At 42.7% G+C, this 17,825-nt stretch overlaps 1 protein-coding gene across 3 annotated transcripts in view; it reads right to left on the bottom strand.

Annotated features, from left to right (window-relative positions):
• Positions 1-17,825, bottom strand: part of KIAA1549L (KIAA1549 like) — a 739,655-nt gene that overhangs the window by 451,770 nt on the left and 270,060 nt on the right. For all 3 annotated transcript variants that reach the window (XM_069623580.1, XM_069623581.1, XM_069623582.1), the window contains one exon: positions 10,171-10,301. In XM_069623580.1, coding sequence (XP_069479681.1) covers positions 10,171-10,301 — 131 coding nt within the window. The remainder of the gene's footprint in view (positions 1-10,170; positions 10,302-17,825) is intronic.

Raw genomic sequence — 17,825 nt, 5'->3', positions numbered from 1 at the left:
CTAAATTAAACTGTAACTATACGGTCTTGTAGCTTTTTAATAAGAATACAATTCACCTTCTCTGATAAGTCAGCCGATCCATCAACTCATTTCTTGCTTGTATTCTCGGTATTACTGTAGCCTCCCTATAGTTAAGAAATATCTGATGGTATTGCTATTAGTCTATTCATCTTCATAGTGATTTATGATTGAGGTCTATGATAATGCCTGCCTGTCAATTACTCAGCGCCATCGACTACCTGTGGCGTAATAGTAGTTATTTTCTCTGTAGGTGTCCTAAGGAATGGGGGACATGGACATGCATGCTATTTAGCTCAAAATGAGTCCATATTACATATAACGAGAATCCTATTTGATGCTTACCTTGATTGTGCAAGGTATCGGCTTGGTCTCGTTGATACGAGTTTCAGATTGATTCCTTTCTGATGCTAAACAAGGGAATTATACGGAAAACGTTTGAGTACGCTCCTAAGGCAGTGTTACACATATTTATGTAACATGTCAGGCGAGATTGTACTTATCAGAGACGGTCAGAATATCTTCTACTGTCGCTGACTCAGGTTGTCTTTAAGTGAGGGTAATCACTTTGGAGGTTGTCCGCTCCTTATCTGGTAATAGTAATCTAATGTTAGTGTCTAGTATCTTAAGGATATTTCTATCAGGAATCATATTGTTGACACAAATACTTAACACATCTGAGAAGATGCTAGAGCCATCGCGTACCTGTAGGAAGCAGCTTATCACACGGTGTGCGGCAAAATGGCTGTTTAAATATGTTCAGTGCGTCCACGAGGGCACACTGATATCGCATGTTTTTATTTTAGTTTAAAAGGTGTGCGGTTGATCGCCGCGTTGACTTTAGATGACGTGTAGTGCGTCAAGTAGGGCGTGATGACGCCCCAGATCCCGGTCATCCCTAGTCTATTCATTTTTCAACACAATAGGTATTTAAATGACGTTCAGTGCGTCTACGAGAGCACGCTGACATCACATGTTATTGTCTTAGTTTTCTGTTCGACTGCAATTGGTTGAGCACTGCGTTGTCATTTAATGACGTGTAGTGCATCTATTAGGATGTGCAAAACAGAGGGGGGTCTGGGAAACTCTCTACCAGCAGGAACACAGCCCATTGACTTGTTCTTGGGTGGATGGCCCCTGGGAGAGTCTCAACCAAGTCTTTAGCTCACTGTTCTTTTCACAGAGAAGAAATGTCCCTGCATATCAGTCTTTGTCCTGCCCAGGGGCAGTCCAGCACCGAAATGCTAGGCAATTCTCCTCTGAACAAGAGTGCAACAGCAACCCCATACACGTGTTTCAGCCTTGTTGGGCATCATCAGTGAGGTGAAGCTGTACCTCTCTAAGAGAAGTCCTGGTACATATGGTGTTCAATGGTTCAAATGTCCATACAAGTCTTTTTCATATACCACATAATTAACATGTTCAGCCATAAACAGACAATTGATAGTTAAATATTCTTTCTTACAGAGTCATTACACAGAGTTCTTATGTTATTGCAAGTAACAATCTTACATTATTGATTCTCATATCTCTAGTTTATCTGTTTATGTCCGATGGCTGTTGGCAGACAGGTCCTCCTATTCATTCCAACAATGATAGATAACAGCCTGTGTTTAAATATTGATCAACAAAAGTACCAAGGATGGTCTCACATACATGTTTCTAAGGCACATAAATACCTGACAGGTCACTCACCCAGTTCGCCCACCACGTCTCCTTTCCGTGACGGGCCAGGTGGCGGGTTCGTGATCACCCTTTCAGGCGTATGCGGTCCAGATCTGATCCTCTCATGGGGGTCTCCATGTTGATGACAGCACGCATGCCCCTAGGACCAGCTGCCATCTTCTGCGCATGCGCGGTTGGGTTGGATTGGTCCATAGCCATGGCAACATGCTCTCAAGCACGCTGCTTTGGTAACGATGCACAATATATAAAGAGTGCAACACTGAAGCCGGCACGTCGCAACCTTTTCTTTGGGGAAAACGCAGCTGAGCGCTGCTCAGTTTCTTGGCCTGTCTTGGCTCCTGCCGCTGCTGCTCTCTACCTGGATTCCAGTTCTTGAATCACCTTACTAGCTGGACAGCCTGGTACTTTTGTTCTACCCTTTAATCTCGCTTGGGTAGTGGTGCTTCAGTATCTTCTTCCTCCTGCTTTTTCCTTATCATCTGGATTCCCATATTCAGTGCTTTGCACTGCCTGGTACCACATGAAATGTGGGATGTCCTCTTTCGTGGTGTTGGGGAGCTGTTCCTGTCCCTCGCTTGTAGTCACTTTCTGGTTTGGGGTCAGGAGGTGGATCTCCACATCACACTATCTGCAGGACCGGACGGACACCATCTCCAAGCACTATCCTGGAAGGCCATCAACACCGACACCCATGTATTCAGGAATCACAGGGAGCACACCTTGACAATACCAATGTATGAATATTTAGAGCACAGTGTCCCAAGTGTGATCGATCTAGAGAAAAGGTGTCAGGGAAAATGCTTCATTCATTCTGGTGGGAGTTATGGAATGCAATTTATGGATCCAATACATTTCTCTTTTGGCCAGGAGCACAATGGTATTGCCACCTTTAGGTGTGGTCTTAACTGTCTCCAGAAATACACATTTCAGTTGGGCTATGGTAGGTCTGTTTTCTGCAAAATGTCTAGCCACAGCTGATTTTTGATTGTTAGTTCTAATATTGGATTCATGCTATATGAGTCTTTCCTTAATCTTCCTGGTTGTTTGTCCTATATAGAATTTTCCGCAATGGCAGATTAATAGGTATATGAGGAATTTCGAGTCGCAGGTGGCAAAGTTCCTTAAATCAAATTTCTGTCCAGTTCGGGGATGTCTTATGTAATCTTCCTTTTGTATACCATTACAGTGGCTGCAGTGAATACACAGGAATGTGCCCAGTTTTGGTTCGGAGAAAATAAAAATTCTGTGTGTCAATCCTTTCTGCTTTTTCCTGGCTGTCTCTGAAATGTCTTCCACTTGTGTAGGCTATCATTGGAGGCTTGGGGAATAATTTACTATTGGGAGGCTATTGTAGCCGCCCTATAGTTAAGAAACATCAGATGACATTGCTATTAGTCTATTTATCTTTATAGTGATTTATAATTGAGGTCTATGATGGTGCCTACTTGTCAATTAGTACCAGAGTTGTATTACTCTCCCTTGCACCCGTTAAATTCATTAAGAAATTGTATAAATCTTTACTATTCACGTTTTGAGAAAGGTGTGCGCACCGTTTTTCTTCTATATACAGAGCATGGCTTATGACACAGGGGAGGGGTATAAAAGCAACTCTGTGGGGGATCTGGAGGGACACATCCAAAGAGGATTTATCATGTGACATGGTAACTGGAAGTTGGTATTTAGTAAGGACTAAATGTTAATGAAAGAATATATCGTATTGGTGGGAGGCGGGACACTTCTGCCAGAAAGCCTATTGGTGGTTTCCAGAATGTTTTTAGGTTTCGGATCGGTCAGGTGATTGGTGACCTATACAGCTGAGGAATTTGGAGGGTGGGTTGGGTTAGAGCTTCCAGTTGGCATTAGACGTAGGATGCTGTCTCTGTTTGTCATCACCTTTAATTGATGTGTGAGCCTAGTTTCTCTGACATAACTGATCCTTTCATTCCGAGATAAGGTGATTTGGCCAGGATCATATATAATTTGGGCAAAAGTGGAAACCAGAATTAGCTGCAATTCTATATCATATTAGCTGATGGCATACTTTAGTTGAGTATAGATGGCTTTTGTAGCGTTTTGGCCACCACAAAACACTGAGCAAGAAAAAAAGGAGAAAACAAGCGAGAGATTAGGAATAGGCCACGAGGAAAGGGGGCTGGGGAAGGAGGGACAATTATGTTACATTGCGTTTCTTTCTTGTGTAATGCTTTACCGCTTTTTGGCTATGAGGGCAAGCTGAAGAGGGGAAACTAGAAAGGAATGCTCACGAAAGAAGGTGGGCATAAGATCAGGAATGAAGTAGCATGATGCATTGTAATGTAAGTTGCTTGCATGATCTATTTGTCACTCGTATGCTATTTCAAAGTACTGACCTGCTGAGGAGATCATCTATTGAATGATTATTTATTGTTTTTCGAATCACGTCTAAAGAAAATGTATTATTGTATATGTTTCCTATGAGACGTTATGGCTTTGAACATGCAGTCACATTTTTCATCTGAGTTAATTGAAGGGTTTTGATACATACAATTTTGATTAAACTAAATATATTATTAATCAGTCCTTATAGTTTGAAACGTACACCGATGATACATACATTTTGATCCAAAAAGACAAAAGTAACAGCAACCCAGACCTGTATTTTTTTTTTGCTGTGTGAGAGTAATACATGGATGAATACAAATCACATGACATTCAATGCCTCAAGAACCGGGGTGATGCTACGAGATCAGCGTAGACCGTCTGGGACTAATATTCACTAGCCTCCATAGCTGGGCAGTCAGCCAGCTCCAGTCATCTATGTTCGCATCCTTGGAATCATTTTTGATACAGAACTCTCTTCTTCACCTCAAATCAATAAAGTGACCCAACCCTTCTTTGTGCACTTAAGATGTTTGCGGCAACGCTGAACTTTTTTTTTCTTTTTTTCTTTCATTCCCCAAGTAACCATAATGAATGCATACATTTCCTCTCTACCGAATTATTACAACTCAGTTTATCTTGAATTACCCCAAAAATCGATACAAAGTTACAGAAAATAAATTCAAAATAAGCATGCATCCTTTTACAAATTTCAAGAAGAGACAATTGGCCATCATTACAAGGTTGGCGGTAACCCCCTGGTGCAACCGGCAGGTTGACGCTGACCCCGAAACACCATTTCCGATGCCTGACTTCCCAGTGCCACTGGCACATTACAAGTCTCGGCATCCCGGGAAGTCAGGCGCTGGAAAATGAAAGTCCTCATTCCCATGGGAATGGGGACTCAGAAGCACCGGCAACTCTGCCTGCCGGGGCCGTTGTGCCCAGCAGGGTCAGACCTATCGGGTGCAGCGGCCTCGGCAGGCAGAATCGTAGTGGGGCGGTCCGAAAACAAGGGTGTCGGTAAGCTTACCGGCACCCTTGTTTCCAGACCGCCATACTTGTAGTAATGAGGCAATGTCCTGCATGGTCTATTTCAGCTACACTGACTAAGAAAATAGAGTTCAAATCTCAGTGCTTGACACAAAGAGCTTGCCATCAGATTGGCCCAATGGTTATTGGAAATAAACCTTCTTGTTACCAAGCTACTCACATTCTTACATTCTCTAATAGGTGGATGCTGGGCTCAGCATCATTAAGATTGAAAAGATGGGGTGGTCGCTCGTTCCCTATTCAGTTTGCCTATCTCTGGAGCATACCTGCAGTAAACACCCACCATATAGAGGGTCAGCTCACTCGTCATAAAAGCCTAATAACTCATCTCTTCAGGGCAGATTTTCCTTGAGTAACCAGACCACCTAGCTTGATATTCGATCAGTTCTGTATGATGCAGCTTGCGCCTAGATGTCCTTTCGGAGGCAATGTTGTTGAGCTTTATGCATGTTTGTAATATAATATAACACAATAGATGAAATTGGCAGAGAATAATATGAGAAGAGAGTGAGGAGAGATTATTGTGTAGGGAGTGATGAGGGAAGGACAACAGGACTTCCGGTATTAATGTAGGTGGAGGCACACAGTAGTGTACAGCTGTCAGGTCATTGGGGTGAACTGGAAATTCTACAAAGGCCCTTTTAACGTAAATGGTGGAACCATAGTTTGCAAAGAAGCCCTGACGTCATCAAGATTGCGATCAAGAGAGTGTGGGTTGAATTTGTATTTGATGATGGGGCAAGTAGCAGAGGAGGAAAGTAGAGGTTGACAGAGGTGGAGCAACGCAGGAGGAAGTGATTGGTGTGAGAAAGCAATGGTTACATGAAAGCAAAGACAGATGGGATAAGAGGAAGAATAGTTCCAGGCAGCAGCCACAGGTGTGGGTTGAGAGGTTTTGAGGAAAATCAGAAATTTGACAGACTAGGTGGATTTAAGTTGAGGGTGATTGCACAATCTGCACCTCAGAGGAAAATGAGCCACATAGATGGTCAAGATCAGAAAGGGAGATGCTGAGAGTACCAGGTGGGAGATAAATGGTAACAATAGTGAGTGGGGTAATTGCAAGTGCGATGTGCTCAAAATCTAAAGGGAGAACTTTTGCGGTGGCAAGGGAGGCAGATGAGGTGGCACTGTATATCAAGAAGCCTACCTTGCCTCCTCTCGTGGTCAGCTAGGGGGAACGTGTGGAAGTTGCAGTACCCTGGGAGCAATCCATGTTTCAGCAATAGCCATTGCGGAAAAATGTGGGGTGCGGGAATCAAAATGGTCAGTAAGTTAGAAGGTTTTGATACAGATAGATTGAGCATGGATGAGGTTGTTGAGTGGACAGGAGGAGGTGGGAGTGTTTTGCCTAGAGGGAAGCGAGAAGGGCAGATAAGGTGTGAGCAGGTGTGGGATTGATAATCGGAATGCTTATTATAAAGGACTGAGAGTTGTGGAGTCCGATATTCACAGTGACTCCCTGAATCTCTCCGACTCTCTCTCTCCGACTCTCTCTCTCCGACATTACAGCATTTCTACGGTTTTTGGCCTAGTTCTCCTGTGCCAAATACAAGCTGCTAAAATGCACAGTGGTGGGGAAATTGACGATGGAACATTGGCAGGTACATGCTCTGGGTGTTGCACAAGGCAGAGATGTGTGCTGACTCATCAGCGCCATGGCAAGCCTGGCAAACTCGGATTCCAGTTCAGAATGCATGTTTTTACCCCCTGAGTGCAGATAGGAATAGCTTGGGATAGGAATAGCCCACTACCAGTCATTTGTTTGGTAGGGCTGTTTTATATGGCCATGCAGGAAGACTTAGAATGATCCTTGTAGTCACATGACAAGCTGGTCCCTCTGATATGGCAGTGGGGCTGTGGGAAAATATGCTGTATATCATTAATTTCGAACGGCCAGCTGGACATGGCAAACATCGGTTAAATGTCAGACTTATTCATGACATAACATTTGTCATGGTCGGTCACACTGCAGACCAAAGTCTATCAGAGTCTTGTTTCAGGCATCATAAAGACAGTTCCTATTGCAGCTCATCGCCTAGTAATGCTTGCCAGGACCCGGCACTGCGGACCACCGTCCAGGACAACGTATGGCAAAGGTTATCAGGGTTGTACAGAGTCAATCATAAGAAGGAAAAAAGAAAACGCTCTTCAAAAGTTAAAATAAAACAAAGGAAATAATTAGCATGACAGGAACTATGGTCTGGTTAATCTAACGTGTGAGTTAAGGAAGATCAATGTATTGTAGTGTGGAAATGGGAGAAGGGAGAGTAGTATTGAACTGAGAATTGGAATGAAAAAGGACAAATGAAATTATTGAATGTAGAGTTTAAGACCAGCTAAATGATGAACATACAAAGTAAACTTTAACGCAAAGTGTGAAAGTCATCCTTAACAACTTTACTGACTGGCAAGTTACAGAACTTCCTGGGGACCTAACTAGGGAATACCCGTCACCAAATGACGACTGCTGTCAACTGCTTGGAGAAGGCTTTTCTTTCCCTTGACTTATGAACTTTTAAAATCTCATACCCAATCTGGTAAAGGAGGCCTACCAATGAATGGTAGAGTCAGACATATCCCAGAGGTAATATGAGATGAAAGAGTTGAAAAGGAGCCCCATCCCGAGATCCCCAGAATGTCTGGAGACATGTATGCATATTCGTACCCCTTTCCCTTTCCTGATTCCTATCAGCCTCTCAGGACCACAATGCAACTGGGCCCAACGGACAAGACCTGTCCTGGAATAGCAGGAATGGACTGGTTACCAAATTGCCATAGACTAGGTTCCCCCACGATTCAGGAAGGAATGGGTGACCAAACACCTACTATATACAGCCCAGGCATGCTGCAGGGGAGAAGAGGAGCCATGTGGCAGAGCTGGTGCAGAGCACATCACAGCCCTAGTTGAGACCAGTAAACCATCTAAAGCGCTTGTGGCCATTAACTTGTTAGAACAAGGAGGGGAAAAAAGAGCAAACGATACAGGAGACAGCAGGGCAGGCTGGAGGAATATGGCACCTGGAAAGGGGGAGAGCCCTTGTGAAAACATCTTGGGGACGTTCAAGCCCATAAGGGAAGGAGATGGGAGGATTGTGGATTAGTGATGCTAGAGACTGGGCCAGGGAAGCACCTGACTTGGGTAGCTGATGGAAGCAGAGAGGGGAGGAATACAAAAGGCCAGCAGAATAAGTTGGGAGTGAGAAGTGTTTGGGTGAGACCAGCAAAGAATGTGCAGCAGGTGGAGGAGGACTTGGAGGAGACTTTTGTAGAGAATGAAGGTAAGGCATGAGGGCTGAGAGGGTGGTACCAATTTGGTTATATGTGCACGCTTGCATGTGTGCTTGCATGAGTCAGAGATTGAGTAAGTGAGTGGGAGAGTGTTTGAAAATAATTTTGGTGGAGGAATAGAAGGAAGTTGAGAGTGGCTGAATGAGAGGGATAGAGCAAGAGAGAGAGAGAGAGAGAGAGAGAGTTAAGATCAGGAAAGTTAAGAAGAGTCGAGATAGGAGGGGTAGAGGTAAACCAGGAGACAAAGTGGAGAGAGAGAGAGATGAGAGGCAGAAGGTTAGTAGAGAGTGTAGGCAGGTGTAATGAAGTAGGGAGAATTGATATATGGAGGGAAGCGGATAAGATCAGGAGGGAAGCAGAGGTTGGACACAGGGGAAAGCAGTGGGATCGCAAAAACAAAGAGACAGCATGTGTAGAAAGAGAGAGAGAGGGAAAAACAGAGATGAGGGTGGAGCAGAAAGGAGGGAGGGCTAGGGTGAGGGAACTGAGGGAGGGTTGAGTGACATTCCTCAGGAGGGAGGGCATGCCAGGACAATCAGCCTACTCCGCTAGGTCACATAAGAAGTCCGTGAGGGAGTTGGATAGTCATGGGTTCAGTCTTTAGGCCTACCTAGAGTAGGGTTAGCCTAGACATTGCTGGTCACCAGGCATTAGAGAATCTGTACTGTCATAAGACTAGGTTGAGTAGGCAGCCTGGGATAGAGAGGTGTGGGCCCCTTTTCAAGGATTATGAAAAAGGTTGCAGGAGCCCCCCCCCCCTAGTCTTGGCGCCCCAATTGATGTTGTTTAAAGTATATTTGTATAATAAAAGTGAACAATCTGTTTCTTTTGTCTTGTGAATCTTTTCACACATATTTGATTCATCTTTTCATTAGAGAATAGGGGATTAAACGTTCAGCATCAAAAGACCACATAAATTAGAAATTCACCGGAAATTGTTGGAAACTCCGTTGGCAGGAAATGCCTCTTTTGTAAAATGCGTTTGACATTGTGAACTCAAGTGGAGCCATTAGGCCCTTGAATCTAATGCTTTCAAAATTCGTGGCAGTGTTTAGCTGAGGGCATTTCCATAATACATCATGAACGATACCAATTTGGGGTTGTGACATTATAATACAAGGTCAAAAACAAAATGTTTAAATTATGTAGACAAAGGCATGATGGGAGAAGAGGAGAAATCAATAAACTACTAGAACACTAAGGGTGGCTAGTCTCCACATTGAATAGTTAATGCAAAGATACCATGCTTGAAGGCACCTTACCTGCTAACCCAATGTTCAATTCTATTGATACTTATTGCAGATAAATGTGGGTGGTATTCAATTGCTGTTTATGCATGTCACACACATAGTATATGTGGCCTTTTGTCCAAACAATCACATGATAAGGTCCCTTTTTCAAGCATAGTGAAAAATGATATTGATGATCAATTTCAATTATTGGATGGATCCCATTTCACAGCCTAGGTTTTAATTGTTTGTGTTCACATTTTCATGTGTTTGGGTTTTTTATATAGTTGTATTTTTTTCAGTCAGATCCTCAAGGCATAAGTCATAGCATGTATATAAAAATGTAACACATCGAATTAAAATGTTCTTGTGAAATTGGCAGAAGCAGATGTGCCTCCACACCTTGAAATCCTACATGCAAATTAGGTTTTACAAAAGCAACCAAGAAATGACTAAAAAAATACACATTATTTAAAAAGATTTTTTTTTAAAAAAAAAAGACATTTTGTGGTCAGTGTTTCAGTGCAATACTTACAATCGAACTTGTGTAGATTTGAACTTGGACAGTTTGTTTAAGTGCTTTCCCCACTGTTTCCGAAAGTCCACTCGAAATATCTTTCGTTAAATTCAGGTTGATCGTAACCAGCTTTGGAGCTACAACTAAAACTATAAAATAAAACAAAAATATTTAAGGCCAATATGTTTGCATTTCATTGTTTCATTGTTAGTGGCAGGATCAATTCTTGTTCTCAGAGCCTTTAGCAATACAAAGGAGATTGGGCCTCATTACAACTCAGGCGTTAAGGGTTAACGCCGTCGTTAACCCTTAACGCCTATACCGATTTTAACGGCTGCTTTTAGCAGCCGTTAAAATCCATGGCGCTAAACCGCCTTGGTGCTAATTACGCCACCGTAATTTACGGTGGCGTAATTAGCGCCTTCCCCACTCCCATTATGCCCTATGGGGCAAAAATGGGAATGGGGAAGGGTAAAATGGGAAATGCGGATTTACCGCCCCACTCACCTTGGAATGGGGCGGTAAATCCGCCATCCACCATGGTGTAAACATAGTTTACACCATGGTGGTAAAGTCGGCGTACTTACCGCCTGGGTCGTAATGACCCCCATTGTCTTCTAAGAAACAAAAGGCCCTGATTCATGGATTATTTGCGCCGAAAAAAACGGGATTTTTGCGCCATTCTGCCCGCAAATCCCCATTTGTTAAACAGGGATTTGCGGGCAGAATGGTGCACAAATCCTGTTTTTTCGGCGCAAATAATCCATGAATCAGGGCCAAAATGTTAGACCACAGACATGGCTGAGTTAAGGAAATGTGTTAGTTTACATATGTGCTCATGCTCTTTGCACGGAGATAAAATTCCATTAATTAATACACAATGGGTCTCATAACGAGTTTGGTGGTATCTCAGTGGTAAATCTGCCAAGATCCCACCAAACTGTGTTACCATTACCACCACTTGGTCTCAATGTCTCTTCCTGATGTTGATTTTCAAAAAATGGTGCACATAGCAGCTCCTCAGTGGAAACCCCCCTGCACAGGTGCTAACTCTGTATTCACTGCATCTTTATAACACTTCAAGCTTAAATTCACCTTAAAAGAAATAAGAATCCCAGAATACCTCAATAAGGCTAAATGCCCCCTTTATGTAACAGATAGGTTTAATAAGCCAAAACATTACAGCAATTGTAATTATGAAACATGGAAGGGGATAATACCCATTTGACTTACCCTGGAGGTGGATGGAGGACACAGTCATAATCTTGACTAAATCATTGATTGTACCTGGGGGGGGGGGGGTGATAAATAATCTTCTCCCCCCCAAACCTCCTGCCCACAGCCTCTTCCCCGCTATAGGATTTCATCTTCTTTTCTGGAATTCAGTGAAACCTTTTGTAGGATCAAATTGGTTTCCTTTACTACCATCTCACAGGCAGTTTGCTTTATTTGGTGTGAGGGCCTCATTATGAGTTTGGAGGTAGCCATGGTGCTATTAGCGCCATGGCTGCCTCCAAACTCGTGTCCGGGTTCCTTGAATGGGGACTTACCGGGTCATTCCAACCTTGGAGGACCCGGTAAGTCCCCATTCAAAATACCCATCCCCATTCCCATTCGAGCACCCATAGGGCTCAACGGGAATGGGGAGGGAGCTAAAAATGGCCCGGTTAATAACGGGCCGGTTATTAGCTCCCTGGTCCCTTAGCGGCTCCCACTAAGGGGACCTCGTAATGCGGCTGTAAGGGGTTAATGGCACCGGCATCCTTACCCGCGCCGTTAACCCCTTACCGCTGCACTCGTAATGACCCCCTCAGTGACTGTCCTGCAACTTGGACGACCCTGACCTCCAGAAAAAAAATGTCTTTTATATGCCCCCTACAGGAGTTCTTCAGAAGGGGGTGCATGGTTCCTTGAGGTTATGTCACTAATAACCCGGGGTGAGGCTCGTGTATATCCTCTTCCTTATCCCACCACCCTGGGACATATGTTTGAATTATTTTCTCTACAAACATACCCATTTGCTATTCCTCTCTAATTCACCAACAAATGTGCACACGTTCTTTCTGGCACTAAGATTTTCATTTTGGGCGAACAAGTGGTCTTTTAAAAAAAAGACCATTCCATTCCATTGATGAAAAACATGAAAACACTTACCCTTCAAAGCAATGTTCTTACAGAGGAGAAAATAGACACCTGCAAACTCAAAAATGAATGGAGTACCAGTTGAAATGACTCTGCATGCTCCTTACCACATTTCAGAAAATTACAGTCACAGGCATACAAGGACACATTTTGGAGCCTGCAGCAAATCGACTGGAGAAAGAGCGTGACTGCTACCACTCCCATTGGACAGGCCCTTTCTGACAGATTCTGTACATTCAGTACAGGGTGCATAGTTTGGCAAGAGAAACCGGGTGTAGCCGGCGTTTCCATGCATACCACTGCATCATGCAGTGAATACACTGCTTGAATCTGAAGAGCAGGAATTGACATACGATGAAGTTCAGCAATGGTGGTCACCAGGAAAAAACAGGGGGTCCACCATTATAGCATAATGCAGTGTCCCCTGCTCCAATCAGGAAACCTAAGAAAATGGCACATGTGTGTGTAACACTGTGAAAAGACAGGTGTGTCATTTGAGTACATTCCCCAGCTTTAGTTCTGAGTTTGGGCACAAGAAAATACTCCAATCAGGTAGTTCAAATCCAAGGTGCACAGGTACAGAGCAGAGATTAAGTCCTGATAGAAAGAGAGGTTTTCTTAATAACAGCACATTTACCATATGTGCCCATTGTATAGATCAGGGATCTGCAACCTTTAGCTCTGCAGATGTTTTTGACTGCATCTCGCATCAGCCTTAACCAGCATAGTCAATGAGGTGGAAGCATGGGACTCACCGTCCAAAACATCTGGAGAGCCACAGTTTGCAGATGCCTGGTATAGACAGTTCGGTAGTTGCCTTCTTGAGAATTCTAGTATTTCCAAGATGATAGTTGTGTGTGCACTAGTCCTAGAGCCCAGGAATGCTTTTAACCCAAGTCATGACAGGGACTGGATCAATGTCTCCTTTGTGCATCTCCCACATCCTCCTCCACTCTAACACATCTAACTAAATATCTCAGTCTCCAGCCCAACGTTATCAGAATCATCCCAAAATGTCCTTCATATCTCCTAGTGCCACAGTGAATACCACACAGCCAGAGATCAACTCACAACCAATTTACCTCGCATAGTGGCAGATATGAACGTGTCAAAACATCTACCAAACCCTCGCCTAACCAACCCTTTTCTAGCCAGACATGAAGTGTAAGGTTTGCACCAATACAAATACACAGCCTCAAATGCATTGATCGAGGGCGCCAGGATTTGTTGTTGCACTATTCTATATGACCGGAAAGCTATTCTTCTTAATCGGAGGGTGGCAGAGTCAACATAGCAATATTTCAGAAGCCAATATTACCATGCCTCAGGCATCTATTGTGTCCTAAGATTATGATTGTTTATCAAGTTATGTGCCTGTACTGACATCTGTTTGCAGCCTAAAGTAAGGGGGTTGAATACCAGTGTGGCTTACTTAGTCTTTCATCTGTCTTAAGTCAATAAAATGAGTTGGTAATTTAGGCCATCCACCATCATATTTACAATGCGACAAAACTATGAACGGTGGTAGAAAGCACTTTATTATGTAGGAGATATTATTTGAATAAAACATGCTTTGATTTTGAAAGCTTGATCAAACCAGAATAGGACAATGTATGATACTAGTGGCCGCGAGTGACCAACATGTACCCACCTTTGTATCCTCTCTACAAAATACAAGCTCTATTGAAATGATTCTTTCTTCATAGGTGGCTCATTTTCTGCATGCTCTCACGCGTGCATTTGAAGGCTTTGGACCACTTAAACAAGACTGGCTTATTCATCCGCAAGTGAGAAGAATTCAGAAAAGAGTGAGAGAGTCTTCATGCAGCAGGTTTCTGCAAACACAGGACCGGACTGTTTCTGAATGTGCCGGGTACATTCTATATTTCAGTTTTTGAAGAATATGCAATCGACGGGAGCTTTAAAATGGAAAGCAGGTCTTAATCTGTTGTCCTTAGTACAGATCTGGAAACCAGTCATGGCACCACCAACGGTGTCATCATAGCACAAAACAGAGAAGAGGTACCTATACTGCAGGGATTATATCTGCCATGTGCATCGCCCTGATGTTGTTGCCTCCTTCTACTGGTGTTCAGACCTGCTTAGTGACACCCCACACCTATGGCATATAGACTATTGGTGCCACCAATGTATGGATGTCCCTGGACCCTACTAGATGTATAAGGAAGTGGTTGTGATCCCTTTTGGAGGAATATTTTTAGAATGCCTCTTGCTATTAATGTGTCAGATAAGCGAGAAGGCCAGGCATGTAGCCAGTTTCATATCCATTCTCATTATCATTCTCTTTATCACCACCATAACCCCTTCCAAGGCATTGTCCTGAGTTGAGATTATGCATCAATGGGTATTACCCAAATTGTTTGTTTACAATTGTTCGAATGAGCAATTGACCGAATTTAAAGGGTCACAATTGACCTTTTCACAATTGACCGTATATATATATATAAATATATATATATCTGTTTGGTAATATATATTTATATATATATATATAGGGGTTTTGGGGGGTTTGGCGTTAGGTGGGGGGTTGTGGGGGGTTTCCCCCCACATATATGTTACAATTGACCTTCACAATTCTGTCAATTGTGAAAAGGTCAATTGTAATTCGAACAGTTGTAAAACGAACAATTCGTATGCAACCCATCAATGTTGTATCTATTGAGCTATCTGCCGACCCAAGCCCCCATCACATAGACAGAAAACCTCCTCTGCATCCTCAGTTTCATCAGGATGTCTGGCTGGACAAGGCCAAATGATATCCTTCTGAAAGTCGCCCCTATGTTATCCTTCACACAAAGGGAGAAGTGATATCCGAATGGTGTGTTTAGAGGCTTAGGAATTCCACTTTTCCTTGGAAAATTCTGCTTTAGGAGCCAAGCATGGTCGGTAATTTACTGGATCAAAAGGGGAAAAGAGGCTGAATCTCTGCTCCAGACAGTAAAACTGCAGACCTCTACTGGAGACTCTGCAGGAACGAGGCCCGAATTACCCTAACTGGTCATTGCTGACTATTTGGGACCGATGACAGATTCTATGAACTATCAATTGCCACTACTTGCCTGTATGCGAATATCCACCAAAAGTAGTGTGGGCAACCTTGCAGATGCCTCTACCGACTGCAATGCTACTCGTCAGTGAGCTTGGGTGAAGGGTTGCTGACTTGCTAGCATTGTTGGGCTGTGCATGTTGGCTCAGGCCTGCTGCGCTCAGGTGCTGTGTCCACTCTGGTGTGGAGCTAGAATCCAAACCTTTCTGGTGCTAGTCAAGGTCAGTTTCCCCAGAACCCCACAAATATACTTGAAGAAAGAATTCTCGGCTAAGGTGGAATTTCTAAAAGAGGAGAAATGTAAAAAGGCCGAACACATTTCTTCAATGGTAAGCAAAGTAAAGACTTTCCTATGACAGTATATTTGCAAACAAAGAGCTTCTGGACCAAGAGCACTGAGTGAACTATGCCGTGAACCCCAGAAGTTGCTGACCACCAAAGTTCTTAAACATTCTAGGTTATTAAACACTCCTAATGCAAACGTTTTCACCAAGAGAAGCTGTTGACCCAATCCCACTTAAGTTATGTCTGAACTAGATTTACTGTCACAGTTGAAACCAGTCTCTCCTTTTTCACACAATGTTTGTCGGGTCGATCCATTGATGCATGCCTTAGCATAGAACATTACTAAATTGCACTGATTTTCTATATGGTAAGGGACACCTGCTTAATGTTTCTCAGGGTGTTGTCAATACAGATCCTCACCTCGAAATGGGATCCATTATGTACATGGTGTCCTCACTGCCCATCTGGCTTTGCATCAAGTGCTGAATATTAGCATATTAGTGGGTCAAACAGGCGGCAATGGTCTAACAATGCACCCAAAACAACAAGGTGTTATAATCTTTGGGTCTTGTCTCCTGATTTTCATGCTCTAATCTGATACTGAAAATATGTCTGTTTTCTTGAAAGAAACATGTAGGACTCACATGCTGCTGTTCAACACAGGCTGGAGATGGCAAGGGAATTTTCAGTGCTGAAATGTTAACATTTATATGGGACATGTGTAGAGATAATTACCCCCTGTAATGTACGAGCATTTTGAAAACCCTGAGATCAACAAACTTTGGCCCTTAACCAGAAAAGAAGGGAAGATAACCCAGCTTAGCAATGCATCTGCGTATGCAATGTCAAGGATATGGATCTACCAACATATATGTCAGTTTTGGTGGCTTGAGCCTCTGTGTATGCTTGAAAGTTATAACTTCAGTGCTTAAGTCAAATCAAAAGATACAATCGTAAAAGGATTATTTGGTTGATCTGAAAATCTGCTTTAACGTTGCCAGCTTTATAGTAGATGTTTTGAGCAATGCATCCATTTTAAGATTTTAAAATATTGTATGACTTGGTGTTCTCTTTGTAGGTGTTGCATTATCCACTTATGGATCAACAGAAGCAATGAAACCCATACAGTGGTTTGCATAGTTAACCTAACCTTTTACAATGAACTTATACTATATTAATGATAAAACCTTCGGAAGGAACGGAACGCTGGACTTTCCGAAACTGTTTTCTTTGTTATATTTTAATATCTTTGGAGTGCATATATTTGCAATTGCTCAAAACATTTTTTGTCTAAAATAACACCTATTTGATTAATTGATAACATCTGAGATGATGTATGGATAGTTTGTCCATCAGTGTGGGAACGTTTTTTAAAGATTTCTTTTTTTTTTAACTTAGCTTTCCAATTTTCATCATATTAATATAAAGGACCATTGAGTTTTTTTTTAACCAATAGTTCCCTTTCCAAACATTCTGAACTATTACATCCGTCAGAATGTAACTGTACTTTATTAACCAACCACTTAAATTCCAGTCCTAATTTGACACACACACACAACACAACTTCTATATTTTTTGCCACATTGGGTCAAGGTTGGTTAATCAATGATGAAGAGGGATTAAACAAAGTGGGTCAACATAAAAGGTGGAATCTTACATATGTAGTTGCACATGAGTGTACATATACATGTACATTCTTGTGCCCTGGAACAAATAATATGTATTGCCCAGATCATTCGGAAGTCTAGTAATGACAATTGATAGACAGGAGTAGCATGTAGTAAGGCTAAAATGATTTTCTTGAAATAGCCACATGCCAGCATAAATGGTTTTGCAATTTGGAGTCTCTTTTTATTGTTTTCCTTTGTGTGTAGCCTATTCAGTTGTAACCAGAAGAGCTGGTAGTTGCCTTGTGCACCCAACTCCCTGCAGGGGTGTCAGGGAAATTGTAAATGTGGCCTCAGATATCTGTGCATGGTCATGTTGTTCTATTGTATGCAGACACCCCCTTTTATCTGAACACTATTGATTGTTCCAGGATAATCAGCCCCTCATATCACAAGCAAATATCCGCTTAATATTACAATGGCAAAACGTTCCGATTTTAAGTTCGGGAAACACAATATTTGCTTCACCAAGAGAGCATAAAAAACAACACGTGGTCCATGAAAAAAAACAT

This window comes from Ambystoma mexicanum, chromosome 11 (assembly GCF_040938575.1).
Source record: "Ambystoma mexicanum isolate Mex_15411 chromosome 11, UKY_AmexF1_1, whole genome shotgun sequence".
Taxonomy (NCBI): domain Eukaryota; kingdom Metazoa; phylum Chordata; class Amphibia; order Caudata; family Ambystomatidae; genus Ambystoma; species Ambystoma mexicanum.
This window is presented reverse-complemented; position numbering and strand designations above follow the sequence as displayed.